At 44.1% G+C, this 17370-nt stretch overlaps 1 protein-coding gene across 2 annotated transcripts in view; it reads right to left on the bottom strand.

Annotated features, from left to right (window-relative positions):
- The window catches only part of SPON1 (spondin 1), a 420788-nt gene that overhangs the window by 56383 nt on the left and 347035 nt on the right, over window positions 1-17370 (bottom strand). The window contains exon 8 of one of the 2 annotated variants that reach the window (XM_088470447.1): window positions 820-1021. In XM_088470447.1, the coding sequence (XP_088326573.1) occupies window positions 820-1021 (202 nt within the window). The remainder of the gene's footprint in view (window positions 1-819; window positions 1022-17370) is intronic. The other variant, XM_088470448.1, reaches the window with a different exon arrangement.

Raw genomic sequence — 17370 nt, 5'->3', positions numbered from 1 at the left:
TTACATATTGAGTGATTGCTGCTGCTCTGCTGATAGAAGTGCACGGTATAGGGTGAAAAGCGCTCAGTCTTAAATCAAAGGCTTGCTCTCTGTACCTCACAACAACCTGTACATAAGTGTCGCCTAAAATACATGTCCCGTCATAAGAAATACTTTTTAAATAATTAATGCTTAAAAGTGCAAGTTGCCCACCGAGTCCTGAAAATCAGACACGAAGAAAGCAAATAACCGTCTTTTCCTGAAATTGAAGATTTAGCAGAAAAGGTTTAAAAGGTTTGTCCATATAGGGGCAACAACATGCTGCGTACAATTACCGAGAGGGCCTCCTCCCTCACTCCTCCAAACAAATAATGATATTGAATTGCTTCTATCCAATCACAACCCGGAAAGGAGTGCGCTGTCAGCTTTTGCCAATTGGAATTTAGCATTTTATCGTGATTTCCAAATCTAGAACATGTTAATGAAAGTATAACTAATAATTGTTTTTTAAATATATTATTTGTATTTTAAAACATGTCCCTTTAAACACCTACAGTATACATAAATTATTTATTAGAAAGATGAAGATTACAGTTTTACAGACAGAAGCAATGAGGCTTTTTGTGTATCATACAACAAATCATACACTAAGTACAAGTACAATATTCAACAAGTTAGGGGTGGTCTGAAAACAGACTGCAGTAAAAGCCCTAACAAAGGTCCTGTGTACAAGTCTCCATATAACTTTACATTGTCTGTCGTTAGGGGTTAATGTTTGAATTCTATTTCATCACTATTCTCTGGTGAATTGTGTTACAAAACAGGGAGACGTAAAAATACCTCATAAGTGACCCCACTGTCCGTGCCCGCATCCCACGGGATTAGGTCCTGGATAACTCTCTGGACCCAGCCGCATTCCTTGGTACAAAGATCCTCGGCAGAGAGCCCAACATTCCAATCCGGGCTCGGACCCAACATGGTCAGGAAAGACATCAGATGCCGAGTCCTGTCCACAGAGAACTCTGCAGATGGTGCAGCCCTCCTGTCCAAAACAAAGACAAGCTATAATATAAAAGCACATTCAGAGAGATTATAGCGCGTTTCTTAAATGCGTTGTGTGCGGGACAAATAAAAAAAATGTGTGATACAAAAAGTTCAACAATTAAAAGGTCAACAATAATTTGGTCAACATTGAAAAAGGTCAACATGACAAAAGATAGACAGTACAGAAGGTCGACAGGCTCAAAAGGTCGACATGAAAATAGTTGACACAGAAATGGCGGACACATGTTTTTTTTCTAACCCTAATTTTCACCCTTAACCGTCTCCTTGGTGCTTAGCCCTAACCATCTTAGTGCCTAACCCAAAAAAAAAAAAACCTTTAAAAAATGTATTGACCATTTCCATGTCAACCATTTTCATTGTCGACCTTTTGACCCTGTCAACCTTTTGTCATGTTGACCTTCTTCCATGTTAACCTTCTGGTGTTGACCAAATCATTGTTGAACTTTTCATTGTCGACCTTTTGTATGGAACCCATAACAAAATACTGCTTCTGTGTGAAATTTTTGAATGATAAAATTTCTGGTAGATGTAGCGAGTTTGTTAACAGACATTGGTCAGCCATGAGCGGTCCTCAGTGTCCCTCCTTTTCCCACCACCTACCTCCCATACTCCTCACCTCTAAACAAATATCTGGGGAAAAACGTAACTTAATTCTATCTGCAGTTGGGAGGATTTGGAGCAGATGGCGGTGGTGGGGTTAGTCTTACACATTTAGTGTGAAGGTCTTTTCTAAAAAGACAACAAGAATAGTGGTGGTGCTTTGAATTGTCTGTTTAACTATTAGATGTAGTATTGACAGGCAGAGAATGTACAAAAGCATTTTCAGGTACCCTTATAATACCTTATACATAATGCAACTTACCTCCTAAAATAATGACACAGACGTTGGCGTTTAAAATCTTTGTAAATTAAATTTTTGACAAATACTAGATTTTTGACTATACTATAAGTTAATACTAATTTTGGTGACGGCACAAAAAAAACGCACATGACAATAACAACAAACACACACACACAAGCCAAGCATCGGTGATCAACTCTCCTTTTTTTCTAAGCACCCATCCGGGTGGTATAGCCATTTCCCGTCCAGGATAATTGGCTGACACCTTACTCCACTTTCAAGTAGAGCGCAACCACTAAGCGTAACTAATAACATACTGTAACTAACCAAGTGCCGTTCTTTTCCTCAACACCTAACAAAAATCAAACATACAAACAAACAAAAAGAGGGAGGTTTGGACAAACTGGAACAAAGAGACAGATTTACATGCAACTATCCCTTAAATACCCCTACACCACTCCCCATGAACATTCATTGGCTGCCTAAGACCAGCTAAACTTAAAAGGGCAATAACCAACACTGTATTAAACTGGCAACACTCGTGGTTTAATGTCCCTTATGCTTAATTGTCAGCCTTGGGCTTATGCTGCGTACACACGGTCAGATATTCTGGTCGATATAAACGATAACGATATTGTTTATTGTTCATATCAACCGGAATATTACCCCTTTCAATGACTAAACAATGGTCGATGCGTGGGCACGAATGGTCGATATAGATATCGACCATCGCAAGTGCATGCAGGCCAATATGGTCGATATCAACCATGTTAGCCTGTTTACTATAGGGACCCGCGATCGTGCAGGACGATCAGATAACGATAGTCTGATGGTCTGACCGTGTGTACCCTCCATTACTCCTAATGTGTTTTTCAAATTAAACATTTAGGGGTATATTTACTAAAGTTCAAGTTTTTAGAAGTGGAGATGTTGCCCATAGCAGCCAATCAGGTTCTACTTATCATTTATCGAAGCACCTTCTAAAAGATAATAGCTAGAATCTGATTGGTTGCTATGGGCAACACCTCCACTTTTAAAACTCTCACTTTAGTAAATATACCCCCTTAGAATTCCAAAAGCAATATATCATGGTAACGCATACCTCCCAACATGACCCTCTCCAGGAGGGACACAATGCTCTGGTCCTGGACTTCCCAGGTAAGAGGTGGGGCTGCAGCACAGTTCAAAATTCAAATAGGGGAGCCACACCAACTGTCATTTCACACACTGCCAAGCATCACTGGCTGGGACTCACTGGCAGTTGGTGTGACTCCCCTATTTGAATATTGGACTGTACTGCAGCCCCACCTCTGGAGCCGCAACCAATCATGAATTGCCAGGAAAGTCCAGGACCAGAGCATTGTGTCCCTCCTAGAGAGGGTCATGTTGGGAGGTATGGTAACGCTATAAAAGATTTGGCTTAGGATGACTGTCAAGACATTTGAAACAAATCCAAAGAAATAAATTGTCCTCAGTACTATCATCAAGATCTGTTGGTGCCAGGATGGAGTAAATCATACACATAACATCCCCTCCCCATCTGCCAGGTCTACTAGCATTAGTGTAGTGTAGTGCAAGTGCACAATATCTGGTGATCACTAAACAGAGGTGTAACTAGAGTGGTGCGACCTGTGCCATGGCACAGGGCACCGCAGGGCAGGGGGCGCTGTTTGGACCTGTCAATTTTCCTGTTAATTATCATTCTTACTTGTAGCTTCCTCTTCTTTTATCCACAGTATCTCCTGGCCTCCCCTATCTCTACCCTGGCCCTTCCCCATGATGCCATGGCCCTTTTTCAGATACACTATCTTATGTCCCTATTTAAAAAATGGGGGTGGGGTGCGCCAATGCTCTCTCCAACACAGGGCACCAAAATGTCTAGTTACGGCTCTGGGGGTTATTCAGACCCGCTCGCGAGCGCAGGACGCTCGCAAGCGGGTCGATGGTGCCGAATTGCGCATGCGCACGGCGGAGGGAGCTCCGTCGAGCGCATGTGCGAGACCCGAATAACGACGGCCAAGCCGTCATTATGGGTCTCGCACCAAAGGGGGCATGCTGTCGATGGTGAGTGACAGCACGCCCCCTTTGGTGGGCGTGGCTGCCAGACTGAGGCGTTCCCATGGGAGCGCCTACCGTCTGAGTCCGGCCCCACTGACATCACTAGTGATGTCAGTGGGAGTGATTTTGGCTCTGATAGAGCCAAAATCACTCCAGGGCTTGCGGTCACCGAGACCCTACCGCAGGGTCTCGTCGCAAGCCCGATGGTCACGATGGTCTTGACCATCGCGACCATCATCATGGACGCTCGCTATAGCTGTGGGTGGTAACCCACAGCTATGTGAGCGTCCATGAGGCCGCTCCAAGTTGAGGGAGGAGGGCCCTGATTCAGAGCGAGCGCTCTGGTCAGAGCGTCCGGCTCTGATTCAGGCCCTCTGTCACCAAATAATAACCACAAAGGATCCAAATCAATGAAAGAGAAGAACCCAATCCCTGGACTTCATTATCATTTCTGCAGTCCAGCAGTGTTCTTTGGTGATCACACATGTTCACCAGAAAATAACTTCTCAGTCATCACATATTTTGAAAAAAGAAACTCCCCTCTTTCAAACAAGGACGACCACAAGTCTGTTCCTGCACTCTCCCCGATATCCTGTTTTTTTTAAGAAGTCCGCAATGTTTATCCTGTAAGAGGTGGGGCTTAATGACATGGCATCAGTGTGGATCACACATAATGATGTCATCTACCCTTCCCCCTCCCTATCAACTATAAAAAGGGGACTTATTGGTAGAGTCCCACTTCATTTTGTTAAGAAATATACAGTATGACTGCTTTCTCTAGTCATAGCACCCATCTGTCCTGATTTTGCAGATCTTGGCAGTAGCATCCGTACCTGTTGTGACATCCGATGCTGGTACGGGTGGGCAAGGGGGCGTGGCCTTGCAGGTAGGGTCATGGACTCATGTCCCGAAACCCCGTTTTTGTCACTCCGGGGGTGCCGGAGGTGCGGACTGCCCCAGGGGACCAGTCTGTTTGGCAGTGCCGGCTCCCTCACTCTGTCAGGAGCCGAGTGCTGCAGGTAATGCTACAGTACAGCACCCGGCTCACTGAGAAGGAGTCAGCACTTTAGTGCCACCCCTCGGTGGGTGACACCCGGGTGCGGTACACCCCCCCCCCCTTGTGACGCCACTGGAATTTGGGATGGGTGGGGTTTCCAGGTAAGAGGAAAGTGGGTATATCTAGGTTTGTACTTGTGTGCTGAGATTTGCGCAAATCAAGGGTTTATTTTGTTCTGATTATGTTGGGAGAAATTCTGTAGTGATCAGGCCATGACTGATATCAAAAGGAGGGAAGAAGCTTAAAAGGAAGACTTTTAGGGGTATTCAATATGGGTGCGATAACATCGTTTTTTGCATTAATATCGCACTTTTTAACGTTTTTGCGTTAATATCACTTGTTTTACTTTTACACCGTATTCAATTTCAAAGACTTATCGCAGATAAAAAACGGTGATAACTTTTCACCATTGAATAGGTGTCGAAGAAAAGTGCAGAATTGGGGTTTAGGGGTGCAGGCTTAAAAAAAATAGCCTGCACCCCTGAGATTGACATTTCAAAAAGAACTGTGTCAAAAAAAGTAAAAAAAAAAAAAATAGGGACACCCCAAAAATTTTTTTAAAAAATTGGGGTGCAAAAAAAAAAATTGGGAAAAAATTGTTAAACAATAGGGAATTAGGTTCAGGGCTATTCTGCATTCTGCAAGTATGTGGCAGGTGTTTTGTAGAATAGAATTATAGCGGCAGGTGCACAAATGCAGAATTTTTAAAAACTTACTTTAGGGACATCAAAATATGCTAGTACCCATTTTCATGTACCCCAAATTTGATGGGACCACTTAAAAAAATGAAAAAAATAACCTAAGTGCTCTTCTGCATCACTTCTTCAATGTCGGGAAAAAAACACCTGCTGCGGCTATTTAAAGCCCCGACTTTCAATTAAAGGCTAAAATAGGGGTACCCATAGTGTTCCCCCATGTTTTTACAACTTTAGGGGGGTCTTACAATTATTTTAAGGAAAAATTTGTAACTTTACGCAAATCCAACTTCGGAGTTTCCCGTTTTCGTTAATTTGATACTGAATACGGAGATAAGCGGGAGCGCGCACCATACCTATACGCACAAAAAAACTCAGATATGAAACGTTAACTTCGCCAGGTAAGTTAACCTTTCATATTGAATACCCCTCAATGAGTGGTTAAAAGTGTAGGCTGATTGCAAGGTATTAGCTAATTGTCATTTCTACAGGTATACAGATGCAATAGCCCCTAATTTCCAGTGAAACAGGATTTAAGCTAGGGTTGCTATAATATTCCTTTAATGAGGGACACATATGAATAACACAGGTTCTGTGGCTGGCTGACTTCAAGTCTGCATTTCACCTGGTTTTAAGGTGCCCGTACACAGGGCGATTTGTATCAGATCCGATCTCGCATACGATTACCTTGAAAATTCTTCCTTTGACATTCTGTACGATTTTAGAAAAGCTACGATTGGATCGTATGGTCGTTTGTATTAAGTATTAAGATGTATCACATCGTACTAATCTGTCTAAATCCTTCTGCAAAACCATCTGATCTACGATGCCGATACATGACTGTGGGGACACGCATCGGCATCGTAATCGTCTAGGAAATGCCATTTTTTTACACGATTGGTCGTTACGATCAGTCGAAAACGGCCATATCGTGTGAAAAATCGCAACGTGTATGGGGGCCTTTAGTCCGCTACAGAACCTGCACAATTCATACATGTCCCTGATTAAAGGGATATTATGGAAAATCTAATTTCAGGACCTATAGGAAACTGTTGAGCTGGCAATTCTGCAGACGACAGAAACAGCTGAAGACCTTTATATTTGCATTGCATTTGTGTTGAAATCTGTTTTGATCAATGGGAGATTAACATCTGAGTATATATTATTTACTACGTATATAGGGCCTGATTCAGCAAGGAACACAAAAGAGAGAATGCACGCACTTGGCCAATGTTTTTGCTCTACGCAAGTATATGCACCGCACTGTGCGTGCACAATCTAGCCAGTGCGATTGGATTATGGTACGCTGACTACACGCATACCCTTCAGACCCCTAGTGGTCTCTTGCAGCGATGTTATTGAGCAGACTATTATATGATGCAGAGTTATACCATAGAGGAATTTTATGTTATTTTTCTAGGGTTTTGCAGAACCGGCAGTCATCAGATTTCATGTTTAAGGGATGAACAGTATGAAATTATGTCTACAGAGCATTATATGCAGCCACTGTTTTGGCCTGTAGGAACTTGAAGAATCTTGCTTGGTAGTATTACCTCAAGTCCATTAATATTATCAGCCAGCTGACATATGTACATTCTTTGTAGAATGATATTTATAATATAGATTGTACGCTCCACTGGGGCAGGGACTGATGTAAATGGCTAAATATGCGGAATATGTGTGCGTTATATAAATAACTGGTAATAAATAAATAAATAAATATCTTTAATCCAGGAGTTGTGATCATTATTTAATAATGATCCATTTTATGTTTTGTTTTTTTTTATTAATGAATTGGATTGTTTTCGACACACATATATGCTTAATTAGTGTATTATTGTAATTTCACAAGTGGATCGTTCTCATAGATTTTTTTACTCTTTCTTTTAGTTCCAGGTTTTAAAAATTTGTCCCTGACACTGTCCAATGCCGTTTCCCATATTGGTACATGCTGGATGCAATTCCCACAATTTAATCATATTATGGGTGCTGTATAAATCAATATTTATTGAAAAGAATGACATGATGTAAACTAGAATGATAATGCAAAAATCCCCAAACAACATAAAAATGCTGTGTTCTGCAAGTCAGTGCTCAGCAGTAAGTCAGTGTTCTGCAGCAAGCCAGGGTTCAGCAGCAAGCCAGGGTTCAGCAGCAAGTCAGTGTTCAGCAGCAAGTCAGTGTTCAGCAGCAAGTCAATGTTCAGCAGTAAGCCAGTGTTCAGCAGCAAGCAAGTGTTCAGCAGTAAGTCAGTGTTCAGCAGCAAGCAAGTGTTCAGCAGTAAGTCAGTGTTCAGCAGCAAGCAAGTGTTCAGCAGTAAGTCAGTGTTCAGCAGCAAGCAAGTGCTCAGCAGTAAGTCAGTGTTCAACAGCAAGCAAGTGTTCAACAGCAAGCAAGTGTTCAGCAGTAAGTCAGTGTTCAGCAGCAAGCAAGTGCTCAGCAGTAAGTCAGTGTTCAACAGCAAGCAAGTGCTCAGCAGCAAGTCAGTGTTCAACAGCAAGCAAGTGTTCAACAGCAAGCAAGTGTTCAGCAGTAAGTCAGTGTTCAGCAGCAAGCAAGTGCTCAGCAGTAAGTCAGTGTTCAGCAGCAAGTCAGTGTTCAACAGCAAGCAAGTGCTCAGCAGTAAGTCAGTGTTCAGCAGCAAGCAAGTGTTCAGCAGTAAGTCAGTGTTCAGCAGCAAGCAAGTGTTCAGCAGTAAGTCAGTGTTCAGCAGTAAGCCAGTGTTCAGCAGCAAGCAAGTGTTCAGCAGTAAGTCAGTGTTCAGCAGCAAGCAAGTGTTCAGCAGTAAGTCAGTGTTCAGCAGCAAGCAAGTGTTCAGCAGTAAGTCAGTGTTCAGCAGCAAGCAAGTGCTCAGCAGTAAGTCAGTGTTCAACAGCAAGCAAGTGTTCAACAGCAAGCAAGTGTTCAGCAGTAAGTCAGTGTTCAGCAGCAAGCAAGTGCTCAGCAGTAAGTCAGTGTTCAACAGCAAGCAAGTGCTCAGCAGCAAGTCAGTGTTCAACAGCAAGCAAGTGTTCAACAGCAAGCAAGTGTTCAGCAGTAAGTCAGTGTTCAGCAGCAAGCAAGTGCTCAGCAGTAAGTCAGTGTTCAGCAGCAAGTCAGTGTTCAACAGCAAGCAAGTGCTCAGCAGTAAGTCAGTGTTCAGCAGCAAGCAAGTGTTCAGCAGTAAGTCAGTGTTCAGCAGCAAGCCAGTTTTCAGCAGTAAGTCAATGTTCAGCAGCGAGCCAGTGATCACTAGTACAGTAAGCCAGTGTTCAGCAGCAAGAAAGTGTTCAGCAGCAAGTCAGTGTTCAGCAGCAAGCAAGTGTTCAGCAGTAAGTCAGTGTTCAGCAGCAAGCAAGTGCTCAGCAGTAAGTCAGTGTTCAACAGCAAGCAAGTGCTCAGCAGCAAGTCAGTGTTCAACAGCAAGCAAGTGTTCAACAGCAAGCAAGTGTTCAGCAGTAAGTCAGTGTTCAGCAGCAAGCAAGTGCTCAGCAGTAAGTCAGTGTTCAGCAGCAAGTCAGTGTTCAACAGCAAGCAAGTGCTCAGCAGTAAGTCAGTGTTCAGCAGCAAGCAAGTGTTCAGCAGTAAGTCAGTGTTCAGCAGCAAGCCAGTTTTCAGCAGTAAGTCAATGTTCAGCAGCGAGCCAGTGATCACTAGTACAGTAAGCCAGTGTTCAGCAGCAAGACAGTGTTCAGCAGCAAGCAAGTGCTCAGCAGTAAGTCAGTGTTCAACAGCAAGCAAGTGCTCAGCAGCAAGTCAGTGTTCAACAGCAAGCAAGTGTTCAACAGCAAGCAAGTGTTCAGCAGTAAGTCAGTGTTCAGCAGCAAGCAAGTGCTCAGCAGTAAGTCAGTGTTCAGCAGCAAGTCAGTGTTCAACAGCAAGCAAGTGCTCAGCAGTAAGTCAGTGTTCAGCAGCAAGCCAGTTTTCAGCAGTAAGTCAATGTTCAGCAGCGAGTCAGTGATCACTAGTACAGTAAGCCAGTGTTCAGCAGCAAGACAGTGTTCAGCAGTAGGTCAGTGTTCAGCAGCAAGTCAGTGTTATCCTGCAAGTCAATGTTCAGCAGCAAGTTAGTGTTTAACAGCAGGCTAATATTCAGTAGCAAGTCAGTGTTGGCATATATGCAGTCAGCCAAGAGATCTGTCTGGCCAATGGCCATGGTACTAAGAGGCATGGCCAAGCATGTAAAAGCGTGACCAGTCGACATGTACCTCAGCAGAAGCTGCACAGCTATGTCAACTATGATTGCACCTATGTAGCAGGCCTGGACCCCCAGACAGGTCCAGGCCCATGTACTTTGTACCTAACTCTACCCCCTTTCAGCACCCCTGTAAACAGTAAACAGTATCCATAATGTGTTTATACGGGATGATCATTGCACCGAGGAGTCATTTGAAAACGTGCAAAATCAGCAAGCAGGCAAGAGAACGAAAATCAGCATCAGTAAAGCTGAAAATAGCATTACATCCATTAATGCCATAAAGTCCCCTAACACAGTTTAGATATAGTTGCTATATCACACTACATGAGGATAATTAGTGTGACAAGGTGTGAGCCGAGGACTTGTCATTTTGTCCGTAGAGTGAAGAACAAAAAAAATTCCAAAAATGTCATGGCACACGGCAACTATTTAATTACACAGCAGGGAACAAATATTTATGAAGGCTGAGAAGCAAATTAAAAAAAAGAAGCTCATTGGAGTGCAGTGAATCTAATACACACTTATCTTTACAGACAAGTATAATGTAGGTTACTGTTGAACATTTTGTACTGTGAAAGGATGTGAGGAGGTAACAGTCGCATCCTTCATCACTTGTCAGAGATTTAATAGAATGTAGATGTTATTAAACTCTCATTAGTGCTATAAAGTTGAAAGACTTTTTGGTACTATTCCAAAAGGACTTTCCATCCTGCGACATCACATGACCTCTGGAAATGGCTTGGCGCGGTGTGCGTAAAGGCGTAGCATTCATCGTAGATGGCGAGAGACCAACAGACACATACAGTATGCGCACAATCATCAAACATTACATTAACATACATTTCTATTTAATAAGGGCAGATTCCAAGACCAGATTAGATTTTTCTGAAGATGTTGGTTCTCACCAGTTAATACACCACCACCATTCACAGAAGCGGTCGCCAACCCATCGCTCGCGAGCGACCGGTGGCTCGAGGCTGCAATCTGAGTAGCTTGCCTTATGGCGGTGGCAGCATGGCGGGTCAGCTCACCATATGGCTCTAACCTCACGGCCGCAAGCCGATCATAGGATGCGCATGTCACGTGATGCAGTGGCTGTCACTGCATGATGGACACTGCCAGCAGGCTCGCCGCTGACCGTGTTAAGAGAAGCGCTGGCCGGGCACTGTATGGTGGGAGTGTGGTAGTGTGGGACCAGGCCATCCACTGTCCCACCAGCATAATACATCCAGCAGCACCCTGCTCCCCGCTGACAGCTCTCAACAGGCATCAGAGGCACAGATTGGGCACTTTGAAAAGGGAGTGTGGGACTATAAAGTGAATGCAGAAAGAGTACCAGCCAATCAGCTCCCAACTGCCATGTCACAGGCTGTGTTTGAATAATCGCAGTTAGGAGCTGATTGGCTGGTACTTTATCTCCAGCCAAAGCTTAGTAGATTTATCACTGTATTGTTATTAAATAGATTTTTTGTTTTTCTATGACAAATTTGTTTATTAGTAGCTCCCACCCCAATTATGGTTGGAGACCTCTGGCTACAGTATAAAGCTAGTAGTCTCTTGGAGGGGGCTACACAGTTTTATTTTTCTGCTCGCCACTCAGAGCGTATAGCCCTGCACTGAACAGGGTGAATACAGTTAACATTAACATATTATGGGGGGTATTCATGAAAGCTTGGAGTGAAGGATAAAGTACCAATAAGTTGGCTCCTAACCAGAGGCGTAGAGAGGCCGGGCGGGCCCGGGTGAAGGGACGTGACAATCGCGGGAGGCGTGGCCACACCCCCTTAGGATTTTGGGTTTTTTGAAGATTTTTGCACGCTGGGGAGGGGGGCACTGCGAGCCCCTCAGCCCAGCCCAAAGCAAAGGGGGGGCGTGCTCAGCGTGATCGCTCCCCTCCACAGTCATAGGAGACTGCTGCGGCTGCTGCCCAGCAATAGGGTAATTAGTACCCGCTCCCCCTGTCTCTAGGTGCCCCTGCTTCTAGCTGTCATTTTTCAAACACAGCCTGTAAAATGACAGTTAGAAGTTGATTGGGGTTTATGTATCAAGCAGTGAAAAGCATGGAGAAGTGGACCAGTGGAGAAGTTGCCCATAGCAACCAATCAGCTCCTATTATTTTATAGATTGTACTTACCTACTCTCCCAGAAGTTGCGGGAGGCTCCCAAATTTTAAGGGAGCCTCCCGCACTGTCAGAAGAGTATCTGGATCTCCTGCATCCTGCCCACTTCCTAGTAAAGTGGGCAGGATGGGGAGATAATTGCCGGGCATCAAGTCTCCGTATGGAGGGGGCAGGGCTAAAGGAAGTGAAAAAGCATAATTTACCCCAGCCTTCTCGCGCTCCCACGATTCGTGGCCGTTTGCCATGGAGGGGGCGGAGCCTAATGACATTGCAACCCAGCCCCGCCCCCCAAAGTGGCCAGCTGTGTCTGTCTGCTCTCCGGGCATCTCCCGGGGAGCAGATAATAAAAGTCGGTAAGTATGCTTCAAAGCTGATTAGTTGTTATTGGCAACTGCTCCACTTCACCATGCTTTTCACTGCTTGATACATAAACTCAGGGCTTAATGTGGTCCTGGAGAGGTGGTGGAACTCATCTCCCCCACCGTCAACTCCCCACCCCACCGCCACGCTAGTCTGACAGGCCAAAACAAGTGTGAAAACTGTTCTTTACACACACACACACTACTGTGTATAGGAAATGGTAAAGTGAATGGTGGGGGGCCCAGAAGCTTTTGGGGCTATGACAGTGTGAAATACATTTCACATGCTTTTTTTTAGCACTCCTGATATCAGCTGAGACTACGATGTTAGATCACTGAAAAAGAAAATAAAAAAATTCTATATCATCAGTGTTATTTTTCTATCGTGCCTCTGAGTTCTCTTTATGGGGTCCCCACAAACTAGTCTATGTCACTTGGCTGCCCAATGTTTTTTTGAAACCCCTATGTATTGCCTTCGCTTGATTCTTTCCTTACCTATATGCTGATTTCTCTGAAATGAGAGACATCTGAAGAAATTGAGCTTCCCTAGGCAGGCAGTGAGTGGCTCTCTGTGTGTGGGACATCTGTGCAGGGACTTGGTGGAGGGGGGAACTAGTTCCACCTACCATTAGAGGTGACGGAACTCAGTTCCACCCAGTTTCTGCCCACTTTAACCCCTGCATAAACTCCTTTATCTCTCACAATTTTATCTCTTACCAAGCTTTCATAAATATGTTCCATGACTGATGTGAATCATGCTGTCAGTTTCCCTGTTATAGTGTGACCAGCCTGTGTAACATAATGCTGGTTACCATTTAGCAGAGTGACCCCAGGCTTGTTGTCCTCATGTTTTAGTGGGAACCAGCCTGGGTTGCATTGCTCTAGTACAAGTTATTGATTTTAATGGAATGACACTCATGTTTATTTCATTCATACTGTTTCTTTCTCTTTTTCAAACAAAATATATGGCAATCAGCTTTTCCCCGGAAAGAAGTGGATGATGATGACGGCTCCATCCATACCCCAATGATGATGATAATAATGCCTGGATATATCTCGGCACTACAATTTAGATTGCACATGTGTTAAGATTTGTGCAACTCAGAATACAAATGAGAAAATAAAAGTCTTCTGAGGCATTTGTGCATGTCTGCAAATGGCACATATTCAGAGATGGACTGGCCCACGGGGCTACAGGGAAAATCACCAGTGGGCCCCAATGCCTGAGGGCCCCACCCCCTTCTGTAGGTGTCATGTCCCAGATTGTGCACTGAACTATACATTGTTACTCTATTAGAGAGTCAGTTACCTGGTGGAGTAGGACCACTGATAAACATTGGTTCTTGGTTTGCTTCTATAGAAACTACACCAATATTTGCATATAGGTTAGCTGTGGGGGATGACCACACCCCCTCTGGTGGGTGACTATACCCCTTATGCATGGGCCCCTCTTACTGAATCCCCCGGTGGGCTCTTAATTGCTCCAGTCCGACACTGTACAGTATACCAGAAAGTATAAGGTAAATTAATGTACCAGTTAAAGTACAAAGAAAATCTACCTCCTCATTTCTACAAGCAGATCAGTAAAGCTGTGCTCCGCTTGCCTGTGATGAGAACATTTGTAGCCAATAAAAACTATTCACTCTTTAACAAATAATTACTGTTACAAAACATCCACAAATCTCCTGTGTCCGGGCAATTAATTCCGGTTCTAATCTGCTCACTGACTTGTCGTCTACTGAGGCCCTAATCCCTGCATCAAGATGGCAGATTAAAAATGCATTGCCGTGGCCTGAGTGGTCTGTGTGTCCTATTGGTTATAAACTATTTATTCCTAAATAGTTCTCTTTTCTAGAAGGTTTCTTTCAACTCCTTCGTCTCCCTTCCCCGGCTTTGCTGCACTTTCAAAAGCCATGCAATGGAAGTGTCCCTGCACAGTGGTTGAATCACCCATACTTTGCTTTGACTGGGCAGGTAAGTGGCAGACAGGGCTTAATGTGATTGCAGATACAGTAGGTGGTAGAGAAGTGCAGCATGAATGCAGTTGGTGGTGGATAATACTGTATTCTTTTCACTTTTATATAGTAACCATTTCAGGTCCAAATTAAGAAAACTCTATAGTGTCTAAAACAGCTTTTGCATAGTTAGTGGAACTCAGGACAGAGACGTTAATTTTCCAAGTCGATCTGCAGCAAATCAAACACACAAAGGCCAATGGTGATTTTAACTAGTTGAGCATCAAGGCGTCATCGTGAGAATGCAACAATGGTCTTCACTACAAAAACAGCTTTTTGGAGCAGCTGTCCCCGAATCAGAGCAATGATCAAAGTTTCCCCCGCTGCGAGTTGGATATAGTACTTAAGTATCCCTCGCCGCGACATCATTACTTAATGATGAATAGGCCCCATAGACTGTTACAAAAGATATGGGCCTAATTCTGAGTTGCACTCAAGTCTAACAGCGGAGCCATCCAGCGATGTTTAGCAAACTGCGCATGCGCTTGACAATGCATTCACACACTGAAGGAAGCTGTTTAGACTGATGGAACAGTGAAACTGGTGCGCCTGCATGACCTAAAGTTCACGTCCGGCGGAAGGAGTCGGACAGGGTGGAGGGATCTGAAAGGATCCCTCTTTGCACCATTCCATTCTACCATTCCTACATTACCTTTTTGATGAATGGCCTGAAAAACGTAATTTCTACAAAAGCAGGTGAAAATGTTCATTTTTTCACCTGCTTTTGCAGAAATTAAGGGATAGTGAATAGAGCCCTAAAAGAGGCCAGAAGAGGAAATTGTTTACGTAGATGGGAACTCGGGGAGAGGCGTAAACTGGTGAGAGGATGTGTAGACAAAGTGTAAGATAACTTAAAAAAAAAAAAAAAGAAGAGCAGTTACTCCATAATGAATATCCGGCCACATACGGATAATGGAATCTGTCTTTGTTACTAATATATCATGATCAAAACAATTCATCTACCTCAACAGACTTCATTAAAACAGATTAGTCTGTGTTATGAGCACTGTTCCATCCGTCACACACTTGATCTCCCAGAAAGATCGGGAAGTATAGTATACTCGGGAAGGAGTTTACATTGAGAGTAAAGGCACTAGAGGTTTCCAATAGAGGGCCAATTAAAACCATGAATCTCGTGCAGAACATTAATAGTACATAATGGTTCATGTCTCATTAAGAGCTTTGCTAATATTGTAATGGTAGCTAATTATCATTATTTTCTGCAAACTTGTGGCATGTTAATTACTGCATATACTTGATGACAACATCTGTATTTATCATTTTTCAAAAACATTTTTTAATGATCATTTAAATTGCTGGTAGAATTAATTGATTGCTTCTTTACAAATGGTGGCGACTGAGTTCATCCAGCTCTGCAATGATGGGACCTAGATTACCAGGCATTAATGGGAAATACTGGCCATAATGAAGGATAAAGGTGGAAAGGTCTATCATCATTATGTTGTTTTTTTTTACTATATTGTAATAAAAATACAGCAAATATGTTATAACTATGAGGGAGCAGTTGAAGTGCTTCTATTACTTTAGAGCAGGAATAACCATTAGGAGACATCAGCCTCTGTCTGGGGCCCAAAGGTCAGTGGCGTATCTATAATGGGTGCAGGGTGTTTGGTGCACACATGTCCCTGGGTCAAGGGGTAACCAAGCCACTCATCCTCCACCCTGCAGAGCATTTACTTAACCCATGACTGTCCTGCCGGCCACCTGCTCCATTATTCCAATATGGGGTAATGGTGCCATATTTCTGAGGTAATTACCAGACATATGATGTGGCACCATAATTCCAAAAATAGATCCAGAAATTTGACGCCTGTGCAAAATACTCTGGTGCGGTGCCAGCGTGTTTGTGATTTACTGCACATGTGCAGGCACCTTTCTCTGAGGGGGGAAAGGGGTCCAAAAACATCTGCACATGGGATCTCTCTAGCCTTTAAATGCCCCTGCAATAGGTCAGTAAAAGGGTTAATAAACAAAAGATCTGAAAACCCCTAAAACACAAAGTACGTGAAGTGTCAGGGGCACTTACGATCACCACGCACGTGTACAGTCTGATATTACTGCCACCAGTCGCTATCCAACACTAGAGTGCCAGAGACAGGGTACAATGAAGATTAGCGAGGGACTGAGGAGGTATGAATACAGTTCCTAGTGCAATGGCTGCAACCATATTGGAGACACAACCTTGTCATGACGAGAGTTTCTCGGCATGCTGGTCGACGGGTATTACCTGTGAGGTCACTATGACAGGGGGGCGTCTGGCAGTGGCGCTGGTGTTTGGCGAGGGGCATTGGCTGTGCGTGGTACTGTGCGGGCATGTTGTCACTTTTGGCTGTTGAGGCCTGGTGGTGCTTCCATTCCACTCCTGCATAGGCGCCGCCATCTTGCCTCCGGTCATGTGACCTAATCGCCGAATCCTGGTCCTGGTTTGTCACGTGCTCTCTCTGGCCTATCACGACACAGCACTTGGTATTTAGGGAGGGTCAGAGCCTCACTTTATTGCCAGTGCAACGTGTTTCTCAGCTTAGCTGAGAGAGAGTTCCCTGTGCTCACCATCTGTTTCCCTGTGATACGCTACCTGCCTGCCTGCTTGTCTGCTCCAACCCCGCTGGACTACCCTGCAACCTCCATTACCTTCCCCTTGCCTGAAGTACCTGTGTCAGCTGTACCCTGCACCCTGCCTCCGCTCACATTTCCTCTGGACAATTCACCGCAGTCTGCAATTCACCTCTTCTACCTGCAAATCACTTCAACCTGCAATTCATTGCAGCTTCACAAGACCCGGATCACTGGACTGCTCCTATCTGCCAGTATCTGGACTTTTACTCATTGCTTCACCTCAGTTCCCATTTGCACTTTAGTGCCATCCCTGGACTTTATTTTCTCCCATTGTTATGTCAGTCAAACCACTCATTAACAGTTCCACGTTTTGTTTTAAATCTGCTTCTGTGTCTGCTCCTGTCACCACCCTGGGCCCACAACAAAA

This window comes from Taudactylus pleione, unplaced genomic scaffold, assembly GCF_031769625.1.
Source record: "Taudactylus pleione unplaced genomic scaffold, aTauple2 ptg000100l, whole genome shotgun sequence".
Lineage (NCBI taxonomy): Eukaryota > Metazoa > Chordata > Amphibia > Anura > Myobatrachidae > Taudactylus > Taudactylus pleione.
This window is presented reverse-complemented; position numbering and strand designations above follow the sequence as displayed.